At 33.1% G+C, this 17,019-nt stretch overlaps 1 protein-coding gene across 3 annotated transcripts in view; it reads right to left on the reverse strand.

Moving 5' to 3' along the window:
* The window catches only part of LOC119255187 (receptor tyrosine-protein kinase erbB-4), a 964,561-nt gene that overhangs the window by 205,832 nt on the left and 741,710 nt on the right, over positions 1-17,019 (reverse strand). For all 3 annotated transcript variants that reach the window (XM_054700043.1, XM_054700042.1, XM_054700041.1), the window contains 3 exons: positions 8,318-8,450; positions 4,054-4,176; positions 662-760 (listed from right to left, as the gene is read on the reverse strand). In XM_054700043.1, coding sequence (XP_054556018.1) covers positions 662-760; positions 4,054-4,176; positions 8,318-8,450 — 355 coding nt within the window. The remainder of the gene's footprint in view (positions 1-661; positions 761-4,053; positions 4,177-8,317; positions 8,451-17,019) is intronic.

A 17,019-nucleotide genomic window follows, 5' to 3' on the forward strand; every position in this document is an offset into this window, starting at 1 on the left:
CTGTACCCCTATGTTTATTGCAGCACCATTTACAATAGGTAAAACCTGGAAACAAACCAAATGCCCAAAAATATATGACTGGATCAAGAAGATGTGGTACATATACACAATGGAATATTAATCAGTAATCAAAAAAGATAAACTCATGTCATTCGCAGCAACATGGATGGAGCTAGAAGGAATTATGTGCAATGAAATAAGCCGGAAGGAAAAAGAAAAATATCAGATGGATTCACTTATATCAGGGATATAGGGAAACCCAATAAGACATTAGTGTGAAAAAATAATAGTACAAAACACAACAAAGCAAAACCAGACAATTATAAATCAGAGACATACTGCAGGGGAGGAGGAGGGAGAGGGATCAGAGGGAGGGAGGGAGAAGCACAGGGGACTGAGGTGATGGTGCACTTGTGCATTGTTGAAGGAAACTCTATGGGGACTACACCTGAGGGGGTGGGGGAAAGCAAATATTGTTTAAAAATGAACAATGATGCAAAAAATAAAAAAATAATTACGTAAGTCTTTAATAAATAAATATTTAAAATAAAAAATAAATTTAAGAGATATATTACGGTGTCATGGTCTTTTTTTTTTTTAAATCCTAAAAGAAGTCTGTTGATAATGGATTAGATGTGATTACCAGGGTGTCTATACTTACATCCATGAATTCCACATTGGCTTTAGGACCAGTTGTTTCATTAAGTATCTTAATAGCCACAGGAATCTTCACTGTTTCTCCTTCAGGTACCCAAATACCCTTTGAGGGAAAAAAAATCACATTAAATTTGTATTAAACATGTAAAACATTTATACCAGATACAAAATTTGATTTGCCAAGTGAACCCTATTAATTTCTTAAAAAAATAATTTGTAAGGCATAATTCTTTCATTCAATCAATAAATATTTATCAAGCATCTGTTGTTATAAGTTATCAGCAATTTTGTTGTCTGCTTTTATTATTTGAAGACAAAGTATATGTATGCTCTGTTTTCAAAATGTTTACAATATTATAAAATTCAACTTGTGTTCATGAAAAATACTAATAAAAACATTGAAATAAGAGAGAATAAAAATATTTGATTTGGATGGCATCAACTTTTCATGAATTTGTAAGGGCTGTTCCAATTTTTTAACTTCAGTTGTTTCCTTTAAAATTAGAACATTGAGCTAAGTAATGCTAAAGGTTCTTTTCAGCTTTAACTTTATCTAATTATTCTGCAACTAAAAGAAGCTATAAAGCATAATTACATGTTCCTAAAGTTCATATTGATTTAAGAAATAATATTCAAAGGTGTTTATTTAAGAATTAGCTTCCAAAGTCAAATACCAGAGTGTTGAATATATATTAATTTGTCAATATTACTATATACTACATATAAAGCATTTTTATTATCTTTGGAACAAAATATTCATATTGGCCATTGATAGTCTTCTCTTTCTAAAATTATAATTTTAATATCTGAATCATATACACTTTTGTAAAACAATGTTACCACCATAAAAATAAATACAAAAATTATATAATTATAACAGATGAAAAAATCTACGCATTGGGAAACAAAGTAGGCAGAATCTGAGTAAAGTATAATATTAAGGTAAATAACAGCATTTTTGAGCAAACATGATTTGAATTAAACATACAGTGAAGTATAGACTATGTAAGATTTCTTTCAAAGTGTTTTGCCCCAAAATAACACAGAAACAAACATGAGGCTATATGAAAAAAATCTCAACTTTTAATTTGTCACTGACATCAAATTAGGCCACTTTTAACATTCAAATCAAAGGAAACAAAAATAGACTGTTCTTGAAAATAAGCTGCTTCTTTTCACTTTGTACTTCTATGCTAAAACATACGTATTAGTATCACCCAACGCTGCATTAATATTAGAAGATATCTAAACACAAGAATTATTAAAAAGCCAAAATAATAAAGAAAAATGCCTTTAACTTTTACTAGATGAATTTGTTCCTAGAGCAAATAGAGAAGTTTATGTGTCAAAAGCAAAATATCAATCAAATTTTCTGTTATAAAATCTAAAAAAAAATAATGTAGAAAAGAGGGGACAAATACCCAATGACCCAACCTTATATTTTGTCACTGATGGTATCTGGGGCTATAAACATATTTACCATCATTGAATAAAGTAACCACGGAGGGGGTTACTTTATAAAAATATAGAATCAAAATTAAAATATGCATAGTTTATTTTTGAAATAAGAATATAACTTCAGTGTGAATTAATTTTACTGCTTTTTAAAATAAGTATAATTACTGTTTTTCTAGGCCCAATCAGAGAAAAACTCAACTTTGCTGCTACCCATGACATTGTTTAAAATATTTTATACTTAAACACAGTTTATCTCTAGCTAGGAGGAAAAATTAACCAAATGATCAGCTATGCCAATTTGCATTTCTGTCATCAGGAATAATTATAGCTTGAGACAATATATCCTCCTAAGAACTAATATACTGATTAAAGCTTAGGTCAATAATATATACTCCAGGCATAAAATTCAAACATATTTAAGGAACTTTCAATATAAAAATTTTGATAACAGTAAAACATTCTAGACAATAGTCACCAAGTTGCTCTTAATAAAAATATTAATAGAGATTTATTATTGAATGTCTAAATGGGTGATTTTTTTTTCCTGCTGAGGTCACTAGATCATATTTAGCAATGAGATATAAGGTAGTATCTTTAAATATATAAGGATAGTTATACAGTAAAAACAACCCAAGATTGAGGTATCTTTAAATGTAAGTACATTTTTCTAGCATAATAAAAAAAGGATAAATATTCTGTGAACACACAAAAATTTTGAGGTTGAGAAGGCAAGTCTGCATAGAATCGTTCTTATTCAAATTAGAAGCTCAATTAATTCTGAACTTCATTTAACAAAATATGCATTGGAAAATAGATTTACAAAGTTTTACACTTTGTCTTTAGAATAAGTTATATTTGAAAGAGACGTGATTATTTTTGAAACACTCAGGAGAGAAAATTAAAGTTTATATATAATTGTGAAAATTTTCTATTAAATTTGTTTTAAATTATAAAATGAATATTTTAAAATGTAAAATTGCTAAGATCTGATATATTTTAACAGCTATGCTTCTAAAATAATGTAAATTTGCATGTAATTTCAAGGGTTATATGAAACCACCAAAGTAAATTTGGGGAATCATAGCAATGGACTTTATAAGGAGAACTGAACACTAACCCATCAGAATTCTTTCTTCCTGTTATTTGCTATTAAAAGTAAATTTCACTGCAATTAACCTTGAGTTTGGCCTCTAAATTGATTTTGTAATTAAGGAAAATAAGCAAACATGAGCATACTATCATTTGAGAAATAACTCTTACTAAAAACCTATGATGTCACCCTTTCCTTCTATCTGACCAGACTTTCACAACGAAATGTATTTTTTTTTTTCAGTTTGCACATAACGGTGAGGACATCAAAACTGGAAATCATCTGATTATCTGTTAAATCATATTACCAGGTAAGCAACAAGTGGTTAGGAGCTAGTGCTATTCTATTAATGCATCAGCACGGCTGTGTGAATTTAAAAGAGATCTGGTAGCAGGGGCCTGATGGTGAATAAAAGAGCAGCTAAAGAACAAGGGTGTTGCACATTAACTCCCCTCCCACCTCTGTCACTAGGACTGTCTGTGTTTCATGGAGTGCAGTATAGAGGCCATGGGTAACAGGCTAGAGTTAGAGATCTGAGTATTTTGGACAAAGATTTAAGTTTGTGAAAGGGGAGATGACATTGAAAGGAACTCGGCAGGCCATCAAGAGATGGACTATACTTTATCTCAGTACCAGTGTTTCTTGCCTTCTCATGACTATATACTATGGCTTGTTCAAAAATATTAATGAATTGATTTGTGCAGCCACTTCTCAACACTATTAAGAACTTTCTCTCTGAATATTACAAGGAAATTAAGTTGGCTATAGCAATTACTCTGGTTATTATTTTTAAAAAGTCTGAAACAAAATTTACAACAACTGATGGTATGTGCTATTTTTTAACTTACTTTATAAACGGTTCCAAAAGCCCCCGAACCAAGTACTTTTACTCTTTTAAGCTCAGTTTCTTTCAAAATCCGAAGTTGAGCTTGATTGGGTGCTGTGCCACTGGGAGTTAAGGGTTCTACCAACTGCAAAAAGAAGGAATACAGGTTAGTTATGCAACTTTCAGTTCAGCAAATCAACTGTCTCTTTCCGGTTCTCTTTCTTACACATACAAAAACACACACACACACACATACTTTTCCTTGACAATATTTTTATAATATCAACCACTCACCGTGTATTTAAACACAATTGTTTCTCCTTTTATACTCTTTGTGTGGGTGAACACAAGTAACAAATGTGAACCTACCTCAGACATAGTAGGCATACTAGTATTTGATCGATAAAAAAAATAAAACATTGTAGTCTTAGCACATAAAATCTCACTGAGAAGCCATATAAACATATCAGAGTTAACGAAAACACCCAGCACAGTGCCAATACCTCAGGACAGAGTTATAAAACTTTAATGTACCTATGAATTAACTGAGGTTCTTGTTAAAAAGTAAATTATGGTTCAGTCAGTCTGAGGTTCGCCTGAAATTTCCATTTTCATAGAACTCCAGATGATATCTACCTATGATGATGGTCTTTGAATGTATTTGAAGTAGAAAGGCCCCACAATACCTTCTAGGTCAAAAATTCTAAAAATTTTATGACTTGATACTAGATCATAAGTAAATACTAAGGAATGAGAAGAAATAAAAACAACCATCCAGGTGTGAGTTTCACCTGTTTTAGCCTCCTACAGGAGCCACACATTAAAACAGGTCTTGAGATAACGAAATGAGTTGGCCTGTGGCACAGAACACTGCTAGGTGGAGCATGGGTATGGCTTTGTGGGAATGGCGGAGCACACAGGGGACTCTAAGCACACAGAGTTCTGAAGGGTGAAACTGAGGTGAGAAATCAGATCTTGAGGTGGGCTATGTGCAGACAAAAGGAATAAAATTATTTTGTTAATTTTAGATAAACTTGTTTAAATGTAATTCAGCCAGAGAGGATGAGTAAACAAGGGGAAGGTATGTGAGGGTTTAGCAACCCCTAGACTATCTGAGGAAAAACCACATAGACCTGAGAAAGACTCAGGGTATCAAAATGTCTACCTCCCTCCTCTGTTTAAAATTCTACCTTTTCATTTTTGCTTTAAGATAAAACGGCAAGTGAAAGAAACAAGTTTCTTTTTTTTCTTAAAGTCAAATTTAGGAACTAAACACAGACACATCCTTTGCTCTTTCTCAGTATAAGGAAATAATTAAGGGCTACTCCCACTCAAATTGTCTTAAAAACCACCACCGTATTTTAAAATGTCTGTTCAGGAGGCTAAGTGCATGATGGCCCTCCTGTTTGGTTATTATTATCATGCTTCTGTGAACATCATGGTCTACTTAATTAGCTGAAAAACATTGAGTATAGGTAAGTATAGTGATAGCAAAGATTTTGCACAGACAAGAAAAAAAATCAATGTACCGGGCCTATTTTCTAAGAATCTAACAAACGTATTTTCAAATTTATATTGTAAAAATGAATATAAGTGCATTCAAATCACATAAAAGAACTGCAGAAAGAATCACTAAATTCTTGGTTAAATGTGGAAAAGATACTCCCACAGAAATCCCCCTTCATTTAAAAGCAACTCTACTGAGCAGGTTTGTTTAGTAGATTTTGAGGCTCGCACTATATTTTTTTTTAAAGATTTATTTTATTTATACAATAGTTGGGGTACAGACCAGAGGCGTGGGAGGGTGAGAGGATTCACCAGAGACAGAGCATGGAGTAGAACAGGCAGACAGACCTGAAGCACTGCTGAGAGGAGTAGCAGGAGAGACAGGAGAGGTCTGCTGCACCATGTGGGTATCTCCCTGGCTGGCCAGGTATTGAACCCACACTGCAGAGGCTGCAGACAGCTTCACAGCCCTCACTCAACCTGCTGCGCCACCAGGGAGGCCCAGGCACACACTATATGTATCAGTAATTTTTAATCACATATGAGATCATATGTGGGGAGGGGGTTCAGGACTTTGGGATGATTAGACTCCTGCACTTTCTTAGGTGCCATTTAAACATTTTTACACACACATTTTTTTTTTCCCCAAGAGCTTAGTTTCATTTTGTGAGCCAATATGGTAGAAAGAGGATTGAATTTAAATTTGTGGGCTTGTATACTAGTGCTGCCACTCAGGGGCTTAGCAAGGAAATTATCCCCCTGGCTCCTGGTTTCTCATTTGTTAAACAGATATAGAAATGGTCACCTTAGAAGATTGCTAAAAGATGATATGGGATACAGCATAGGTGAAAAACTTTGGAAAATAGGTGCTATGCCGTAAAGGTGCTGAATTTCACTCTTCAAAAGCCTCATGTCTCCTTAATACATTTTTTAATTAAAGCATTTATCAAAGTGTCAGTCTCATAGTGCATCTTAAAAAGTATACATTGAAAACAATATATTTTCTACTTCCATACATCTTACAGAATATATACAATCTGGAGTAAAATGATTTGGGGAAAGCATATCAACATTAGCACATTCCAACAATGTATTACACATTAACAAATTTTTCACTTTTGAGGCACATTTCTAGATTTAGTATTAATGGATTTAAATTGATCCTCTTAAGAATTTCTCTTTTATTCAGATGGTAGAAAATCATAGTTATTTATTCTAATGAGAGAAAGGTGGGAATTCTATAATTATCTCATTTAGTCCTAAGTGATAACTTTCTATAAAAAATAAAATCTGCTTATAAAACTAATCATGTTTACTTACTAATGAAATGAAAATTTGGAGGGTATTCTTAGAAAACACCATATAAAAAAAACAAAACTCTTTCCATAGTAATGAGACTTTAAGAGACAGAATTTCACTTCCATTTAATCACATAAATGTCCAGTGATGAGCCAAGTCTTTATTTTCTCTCCAACTGTAGTTTACTTCACTTCTCAGACTTCTCTCAATAACTGCCCTGAGCTCACCATGAAGGAGATTTCTACCTGCCTCCAACATCTTACTTAACCTGAAACTATGCACATTACATGTGTTGTGTCCAAACTGTTATTCATATATGTAATGTTGAAAGTGATCAAGTTGATCTTCTGTAAACATTGAGTTCAGGTAGGAATCATGATTATTTTTTCCAGGGTATGTAATCAATCACCTTTCTCAGGTTCCACCATGTCTTGATGAGAGGAGCCACTTTATTTTCAGATAACTCTAATCCTGAGAAAGCCCTTTCCTACATATATAACTGTAAAGTAGCTTCCTGAAACTTTCACAAATTCTTCTGGTTAGTCTTGAGTTCTCTAAAGAAATGAACTAAAATTTAATTCATTATCAGTATGTGAAATTTGTGAATGAATGAATATTCCCATTCCTGTCAGTGCTACCAGGAAAAGTCAGAATGTCACATTGAAGATGGAAAGAGAGCAAATCCAGTGAAGGGTTAATCTCTGAATGGCACCTACAGGCACAAGTGTACATATCAGGAGAAAGAGGCAGGGTGTAAGTTCAAAAGGACCTGGTGATGCAAGATATTCTGTAATTATTTTTTTCCTGTAACCCACACAGTGAAAACTATCAACTTGCATGCTAGAGAACTCAATGTGGCAATACAAAAGAAATTATAATAATACATAGGCAATTTACATATTCACAATAATCAACATGCATAATATTAAGTGCAACTCATAAATTTGCGTGGTAAGGTCTGTGTGGTTACAACACTAAGCTTTATCCTGTAAGCTCAGTCTTTCACTGCTGGTATAATGAGATCATTGACTACCAATTTAATGACCCTAAAGAAAGCATAAATTACTTGCCTACCAGGTTATATTTAGAGCCAGAAAAATACTTTCTTTCTAATATTCTTCTAGTTCTGCTGCTCAGTTATTTTGTACCCAGGTTTTTTCTAGTTCTGCTGTTAAGGTTATATCTGAGAGCCTGCCAGTGGCATATCTCCCCCATGGAACCAGGTCTACCTTTTCCCCAATGTGATGATTTCTCTAAGTCCTGCTATCTTTCCTCTTTAGACCAGGAACTTGCCTTGATTTTACAATATCCTCTGATTTCACCTCAACTTTGTATAAGATCCTATGAGATCAGGAAACCTGCAGCAGATTATTGAACACATTTTTACACAGATTTAAAAAAAAAAAACAACTGAGTTTTCATCTCAAACATCTAAACCTAGTGAGTCCTTAAATACAAGAACGGAAGAATAAACACTTCACCTCTGTTTCCAGGAATCTTCTCAAGGCTCTTTTCTTTTTGATACTCTTCCTTCTGACATAAACTGCGAATGTCAGACCCACAATGACCAGGATGAAAAGCCCACCGATGACTCCAGCTGCAATTAGAGGAGTCCTGCCAACCAGAATGGGGAAAAAGAAAGAATGAAAAGAGAAAAGACCAAGGAAGGGAAACAACAGTCATTCAAGACATGATCTAAATATCAAAATCTAGTCAGTTAGAAGAAAGGCAAATAAAAATGCATTAGGGCTGTTACAAAATTCTTCTCCTGTTATAAACAGTATTTGTTTATGCTTCTGTTTTATTTTTCAATAATAAACCATGCATATACAACTGGTCTTTGGGGGATGAGTAAGCCACAGCATGCCATATGATGAGACAATGCAAAACTTGGTCACAATGAAGAATGTATGTCAAAATGTTGATATAAAAGCAGTACATACAGCTATACATAAAGAGAAATACATTTCAAAATATTGTTTCAGTACGTAAAATTATTTTTGGCATTTTCTCTAATGCAGGCTTTCTCAACAGTGGCACTATTGACATTTTGCACTCGATACTTGGTTCCTGTGGGGAACTGTCCTATGCATATTAGGGTACTTAGCAGCATCCTTGACCTTCATTCACTACATGCCAGTAGCACCTCTGCCCTCTAGTAATGAAAATATCTCTAAACAATGCCAAAAGCCTGCCAAAAGCATCTCCACTTGAAAACCACTACTTTATTTTTTTAAAGATTTATTTATTTATGCATGCAAGAACTGGGGTACAGACCAGAGGTGCTGCAGGGTGAGAGGATTCATTAGGGACAGAGTGGGGAGCAGAGCAGACTGACTGAAATACACTGCTGAGGGGAGCAGTGGGCAAGACAGGAGAGGTCTGCTGCACCATGTGGGTTGCTCCCTGGCGGGCTAAGGATCCAACTTTTGCTGCAGTGGCTGGGGATAGCTTGATAGTGCTGTCTTTAAGCCCCGCACCACCAGAGAAGCCCTGAGGACCACTACTTTAAAGGGAAAATGAGCAGTCTTCAGAAACATGAACTCCACGTCCAGAATACAAGGGTACTGGTAAGAAAGCTGTATTGGGGCCTCCCCGGTGCCTCATCAGTTGAGCGCTGGGCTGCAAGGCTGCCCACAGCCTCTGCAGCACCGGTTCGATCCCCGGCCACGGGGCAAGGGTCCCACATGGCGTGCAGACCTCTCCTGCTGCCCGCTGCTCCCCTCAGCAGTGTACTTCGTCACTCTGCCTGTTCTTTCTGCTCTGGTGAATTCTCCACCCTCCTGTGCCTCTGACTGTACCCAGTGCTTGTATAAATAAATAAATAAATAAATAAATAAATAAATCTTTTAAAAAAAAAGGTTGTATTGCCAGAACTGTTATCTCAAAATCTAGTAAGGGCAACCCTGACAGGAGAATGAGCACAAGAAAGATAAAGAACTGGGTCATGCAGGTTTTCATAGCTATGATGACAGGAGCAGGTGTTAATATCAAAAATGTATCTAAGCATCACATACACATAAAAGAGGTGTGAGCACTAAGTATTACATAAAAAGATGCAAATAGTACCAAAAGGGATTAGGATGAGTCTACTTAAAGATTTTAATTCTTAAAATGTTTTTCAATGTATTATTAGCAAAACTATAATTTTATAACTTCCTGATCACTTATTGTTTAAGATAATTTTTGTCCTTGCTTGTGAAATAAAATTTGTTGCTTTAACACTGTTCTAAGTAGAGTAGTATATATGAGCTGTCTGTGGTCAGAGTCCTGAAATATATTAATTTCGTAAGTCATAGTCAGTAGCTGAGGGTAAAACATATAGGTGCCATCTAATACATATTTGACTATAAGCAGTAACAGATGTCAAGATTAAAAAGTAATTCTCTGAATGTCTGTTTTCCTTAGTAAAACATGTTTTATGTTCCTATTTTCAGAAAATTCTGCTCTAAACATTTATATTCTTTTAGAAAAAAAATTATTTGAGAAATAAGCTTCTCCTCAAAGACATCAGAAATAATGATAGTTGATGATCCTAAAATTATAGGATTTAAAAAAAAACAAGTCTTGAAAATAAAAAATCTGTGCAACTCTATAAATGAAGTCATGTCTTTTAAAGATTATAGAGTCATAAAACTACAGAAAAACCTTAAAAAGCAGTTCATCTTAAAGGTTATTTTCTGACAGCTGAAAGTACTACAGCATACTGAAATGTTGGTATAACTCAACTAGATTTTCCTAAATGGAATTTTCTCAAGATATAAAAATCTATGCTAAGAAAATTAAACTATAGTGTGGACACACACTCATCACTGTGATGTGTTTTGGTGTGTGTAAGACCACATTTTTGAGCATGCCAGTTAAATATGTATTTTAAAAATGTTTTAAGTTTTCAACCCAAGGCATAATTTTCAGCTCTGATGCCTAACATATCCCTGAAAACACACTGTTTTAAAAAGGATTGTATTTTTATTTCTGTTACCTGATTCTGTACTTCAATGGATTTATGCATGATTGAGAATAGTGCCCCAAATTTTGTTAATATAGATTTGAACCAACTCTAAACTTTTTCTGCTTACCTATTTTGCAAAAGAATACCTTGCACACATCTATGAAAATGTATCAATGTCAAGGTGAATTAGAAGAAAATGCTTAATTTTGTTCTTGCTTGTTTTTCATTTTAAGAAAAAACATTTTCAGTGGAACAGAATAAAACCTGTCTCTCTTCTCTTCATCCAATTCATGTAGATATCAATTGTCATGTCATTGCAATTTAGGCTGGCAATGACAATGAAAATAAAACATTAAAAAATCAATTGACAATACTTTCCATGTTTTTCTAGCTAGCATTCACTTTCAATATTTCCCCATAGCACTTTATTCGTTGATTTGGATTTTTTTTAACTTTCTTAAAAAAATCTTACAAATATGAAGAAACGGTAGATTTACAAGCAACCTGAAGAATAAAAATGTAGTTTTTGAACTTAAAATTATACACAAATGTTTTGTGGGATATTTTAAGATGAAAAATTCCTCAGATTTCAGGAGAATTTACTCTTCAAAAACAAACTTTCAACAACAAGGAAGCAACCTGTCAAATCAAGACAGGGGAACAGTCTATAAGATAGCCTGCTCACTCTCTTTAATAAGTGAATGTCAAGAAAAAGGCACTGGTTTTGACTAAGAAGACTTACTAGTTATGACAACCAGATATGAAATGCAATATTGGATTAGATCCTAATTTGGAAAATTCAACTTTAGGGATATTATTGAGACAATTTGAGAAGTTTGAACATGGATTAAGTAGTAGATGACATGAACATTGGCTAGAAAAATCACCATAAAATAGAAATGAAAAGAATAGGCTACAAAACGGTAGGATCTCAATTAAGAATTTTTAATTCCTAATTCATATATATATATATATATACACACACACACATAAATACTTATGTGCATGTGTATATATGTCAAAAGATCTGATATATATAATAAGTTATTTTTTAAAGATTTATTTTTATTTATTTAGGCATATAAGAACTGGAGTGTAGGCCAGAGGTGTGGGGTGGGGTGGTGAGCAGATTCACCAGAGACAGAGTGGGGAGCAGAACAGGCAGATCTACTGAAATACACTGCTGAGGGGAACAGTGGGTGAGACAGGAGACGTCTGCTGTGCCATATGTGTGTTAGCTCACTGGCCAGGGAGAGAACTCATGCCACAGTGGCTAGCAATAGCTTGATAGCACTGAGAGTTTAACCCCTTCACCACTGGGGGGTCTTACAATAAGTTATTAATTGATAGTATGATTAGTTATCACTTGATAGTATGATTATAGTGTTCTTAATTTTTGTATTTTTTACTAATGTGCATTTTCTCATATTCTATAATACACATCTTTTGAAATAAAAGTGTATTAAATTTGGGAAAATACAGAAAAATGATATTTGCCTAAAGTTAAGCTTTATAATTATGGCCTTCTTTTCCTTTTTCCTTGAATATTTACTTTGCACTCTGCAATTAAGTCTTAATTTTGCTATTCCCTGTCCACTTTTATAATCTAAGTACTTCTGCATATATTTTATATTCATTATACTTTAATGTGTCTGAGACATTTAATTACCATTATGTTTCTTACAATTAACATTATGCTTCATAGAACCAACCTAATCTTTTAAAAACTTAATGCCATTTACACATTTCCTATTCTGCAATTTTAATGCAACCTAGATATATGTAGGTGTAGGACAGATGTCCATTTTTACTGATAGTTAATACTTAACTCTTTAAGTCTCTTTGGATAAAGAGAATATTGTTATATAAGTTGCCTCTTTTAATTTCTATATTTCCCTTTGAGGGTCAATGTTGGCCAACTAAGCTATAATTTTCAAAGAGAATGTTTTTCTCTTACATGTGTGTCAAAGGAACCTCTAAGATGCTGACTATGTATGACATTATTAATGAGATCACAGGGGTCAAACACCAAGAGATCTAGCATAATTTACAAGCCTTTATCTGCAAGAGGGACATTGTTGTCTTTTGCCTGTTTATTTAAAATGTCTGGGAGTCCTAGAGTATAAAAGGTAGGACATTTCATGTGCCAAGTCCAAGCTTGGCCTAAAAGGATGCAATTACTTGATAATTTACCTTATTCTATGATTGGGAAATAGTATCATGAAACTGGTATCTCTTCTTTACTCATAAAAATTAATATAGTAAGGATTCTGCATCACAAAAGTACTAGCTAATTTATTTAAAAGTATATAATTGTATTTTCATAATTTCATTTAGAAGTTGAGAGACAACACAATGTATTATATTCTATTGCCTTGAATGCAATTGCCTGTCTTAAGCAGGTAAAAATGAGTGTATTTCCCTATACAATTACTCATATGACAAGATGCATTCTTGTCATTCATTATTATATTTGAATCATGTTATTACTCAGGGGAGAATATAAGATATGAGAGAATACATGGAACCTGCTTTTAGAAACAACCAACTATTATCCTTCACTATATGAGTCTATCATAAAGCAGAATTTAAAAGTATCCTACACATACTTCCTTCCAGATATCAAATCATTTCATTTGTAATCAACTTGCTTCTTGATTAAAACTTAAATGTTTTAAAAATATTATTTATAATTGCCAAAGTACTAAATATATATACATATATATATATAAATGGTATTTTCTTTAAAATTATATACTTAGTAAAACTGGTATTTTGACTAACATAGTCATTGCAAAGACTTAAATCTATGACATTCTTTTATACTTATATCACAAAAAACAATAATTTTAAATTTATACCAAAGGCAGGTCTTTATTCATTTCTTGAATACGGAATAAATTTCTATTAAAGATAAACATCTTGAAGTCCTGTAATATACCGATAGCATAATTTGCAACTAACAGTATTAATTCTAAATCAGAAAGCCAGAAAGCTCCACTTTTAGAAGCTTGTAAATCAAACTGAACAATTTGAAGAAGTGTTATCAGGATTCATTGTATCAGATTAGAGTTGCTTCATTTTTATCAATGAGCACTAAATATTAAAGATTAAATTGAACTGATTTTGAAATTTACATGGGCAGAAAAAAATAATCAGGAACTATGGGCTAGTCAGATCATTGTAACAGGTATATTTGTACAATAAGATTTAATTAAAACAGTAAAATTGTATCAGTAGCATTATTATTTTACATTTACTTTTCAAATCCACATAATTTTCCCTTATAGATTTTCCCACTAGTAGTGATTGCCATCCCTCTAGCAAATAACTCAACTTAGAAACATAAATACTTTCTTTAGCCAAGGTAATAAAAGAAAATACAGCAGAGATTACTTATTCTTTAATTCCTGAGATCTGATAAGTTTGCCTCTAGATCCTGCCAATATTATCATTAAATCAAACCTTTATCTATTAGTGTAAATCAAACCTTTATCTATTGGTGAATCATCTGCCTCCCTTGGCCTGGACAGCTCATTTGTACACATGTGTCCCATTGCTCTCAAATATCCATTAGGTGAACAATAAATCGAATGTTTATCCTAACTTTAGCCAATTTAGAGAATCTAGGATATCCTAGCTAACAAGTCTCTCTGGGTATAAATACACACCCAAATATTTATATAGGAGTCATAAAGTTAGCAAATTTTGCTTGCTAGGAAGATAATCACTGTCCATAATAAACATTCATGTTATTTAAAGTAATATTTCATAAGTTATAACATAGCTAATAATCTTTGTAATCATATGTTGTTGATGATTTTTACTAAAAATATAATCAGGTCACACAGGCTGTCATCTGTATCCTATCTTTCTTGTGAAAATCTTGTAATGACCATAAACAAAAAGCTTAACCCTGACACCATCCAGAGGTTAAATGCATCCTTAGCAAAGTTGCACATGTTTCCTAACTTACCTTTGCAATAAGAAAAATGTAATTAATAAAAACAAATTGACTCTACTGGAAAGAAATTCTTAGGATGTTTTGCCAACTTTGGAAATAACATTTTTATTTATTTATTAATTATATATGTAGTTTAAACAAAAGTTCTGTTCAACTATGAGGAACAAAAGAGTTGAGTGCTGTCAAGTACTCATGGGCTTTAGAGCACATACAGACTCACTAACAATTCATTTCCTATGAGAAATAATCTAATATACATGAAAATATCAAATATTATTTATCCTGATACTGGAAATATTCCTTTTCATAAATGTACACATGAGATGTTTTTGGTCTTACAAGCACTATAAATTACCTAAATGGAATGGCCACAGAATTTTCTATTCCAACAGTAATTGTTGAATTTTAACTTAAAATATCTTTTCACACACATTGTGTATTTTCACAATAACTATGCACTTTAGATCTTCTAGCCCCCATATTCAACAAAAGGGGAAAGCAGACTCTAAAAAAGTTCAGATATGGTCCTCCCCTGGTGGCGCAGCAGTTGAGCGCTGGGCTGCGAAGCTGTCTGCAGCCTCTGCAACGCCGGTTCGATCCCTGGTCTCCAGCGAGGGTCCCACATGGCATGCAGACCTCTCCTGCTGCCCGCTGCTCCCCTCAGCAGTGTACTTTGGTCCTTCTGCCTGCTCTGCTCCCTGCTCTGGCTCTGGTGAATTCTCTCACCCCCCCACGCTTCTGACTGTACCCAATGCTTGTATAAATAAATAAATAAATCTTTAAAAAAAAAAAGTTCAGATACCTGCGTAGGGTCAAACATAAGTAGCGATATATCATTTTACATCTTAGAATCTCAAATCCATTAAGTTTTTTATTTATATATGCTATATTTCTGAAGATCCATTAGAACAGACAAATATAATTCAGCATTTTTTCCTCAAATACCTGTTTTATAGTAGAGAATATAAGATGCAAATACATTTATTTTAGGATTTAAATAGGCTGTTTGATATTGTATTTGGTTATCTTTTACTATGGTAATTATCATTGTACTATCATTTTATCTACATTACTATGTTCATTGTGGGTTAAGTGCATTAAATCCCCTACACCCTTAGGGACATAGCTCCATTTTATTTGCTCAATGATAAAACAGTTAAGAGAAGTTTTGTGTTTTAAAAAACTGTGTTTCCTTTAAGAATAGCAAAGACAAGCAGTATCAATCAATCTAGTGACTGTGCCCCATGCACTGTTATTTTGTTCAGTCTTCCCCAAAGCAGTTCAGATTTTAAACAAGAGACCTTGAAACACTGAAAACACTGAAATTCCCCAGAAGATATTTTAAGGGTTATTGCCTAGGGCAAGGAGAGCTACATTAACAGTTTTTTTGACCCCCTCTTATAAATTGTGCTTATTGTGACCCAGAATTCCACCTGCTCTATAGATGACACCTCTTTTCTTTAAAAGTAAATGAAAATTATTTGGGTCAGATTCTAAAGTAGACATCAGTTGACAGTTATAGTTTTTATATGAGAAGACCTAGGATATTAGACTATGTCTCTATCCTTTGATTAGGATTCAAGACTCTTTTATAAGACTGTACATATCACCAGAAAAGTAGGTGTTGAAGTAACTGAATCACAATATACACTCCCTTTTCCTAAGCAAATTTGATTATGTCTCTCTTCATTTACTTTCATATGCTAAGATGAACATTTTATCATCAATAATTTTTCAATGTTAATATTTCATATTATTCTGTAAAAGTGTTAAAAAGGTATTTAATTATCATTTAATTGAATTACCATTAGACAAATATGCAAATACAACTTGGATTATTTTAATTCTAGGATTAACTTCTAAGAATAAATTCTAATAGTTTTATGGTAATCCTTTTCTTCTCTTTATAGGTACCAATGAGTATTTGTTTATTACAATTTTCTTTGCCTATTAGTCAGTATCATTAATGTCTGTATTAGTAGAGCACTTTCATCCTCACCTGTGTAGACATAATATATTTAATGCTATAAACAAAATGTTATAAACATAATTACAAAATACATTATCCATTTTGTGCAACTCCAATCTGCTACCTATCATTACAATAAACTTGACAATCTGAAGCAATGAGCCAAAGGATTAAAAAATTAAGAATGCTCTCATAACTTTCATTATGTCACCTACCAAAATTGTTCAACATGTTAAGGAAGTTATTAATTTCATAATAGACAAGGAAATTTTACATAAGCACTGCTCTATAAAGGAAA

This window comes from Talpa occidentalis, unplaced genomic scaffold (assembly GCF_014898055.3).
Source record: "Talpa occidentalis isolate TD23 unplaced genomic scaffold, MPIMG_talOcc4v2.1 talOcc4.3, whole genome shotgun sequence".
Lineage (NCBI taxonomy): Eukaryota > Metazoa > Chordata > Mammalia > Eulipotyphla > Talpidae > Talpa > Talpa occidentalis.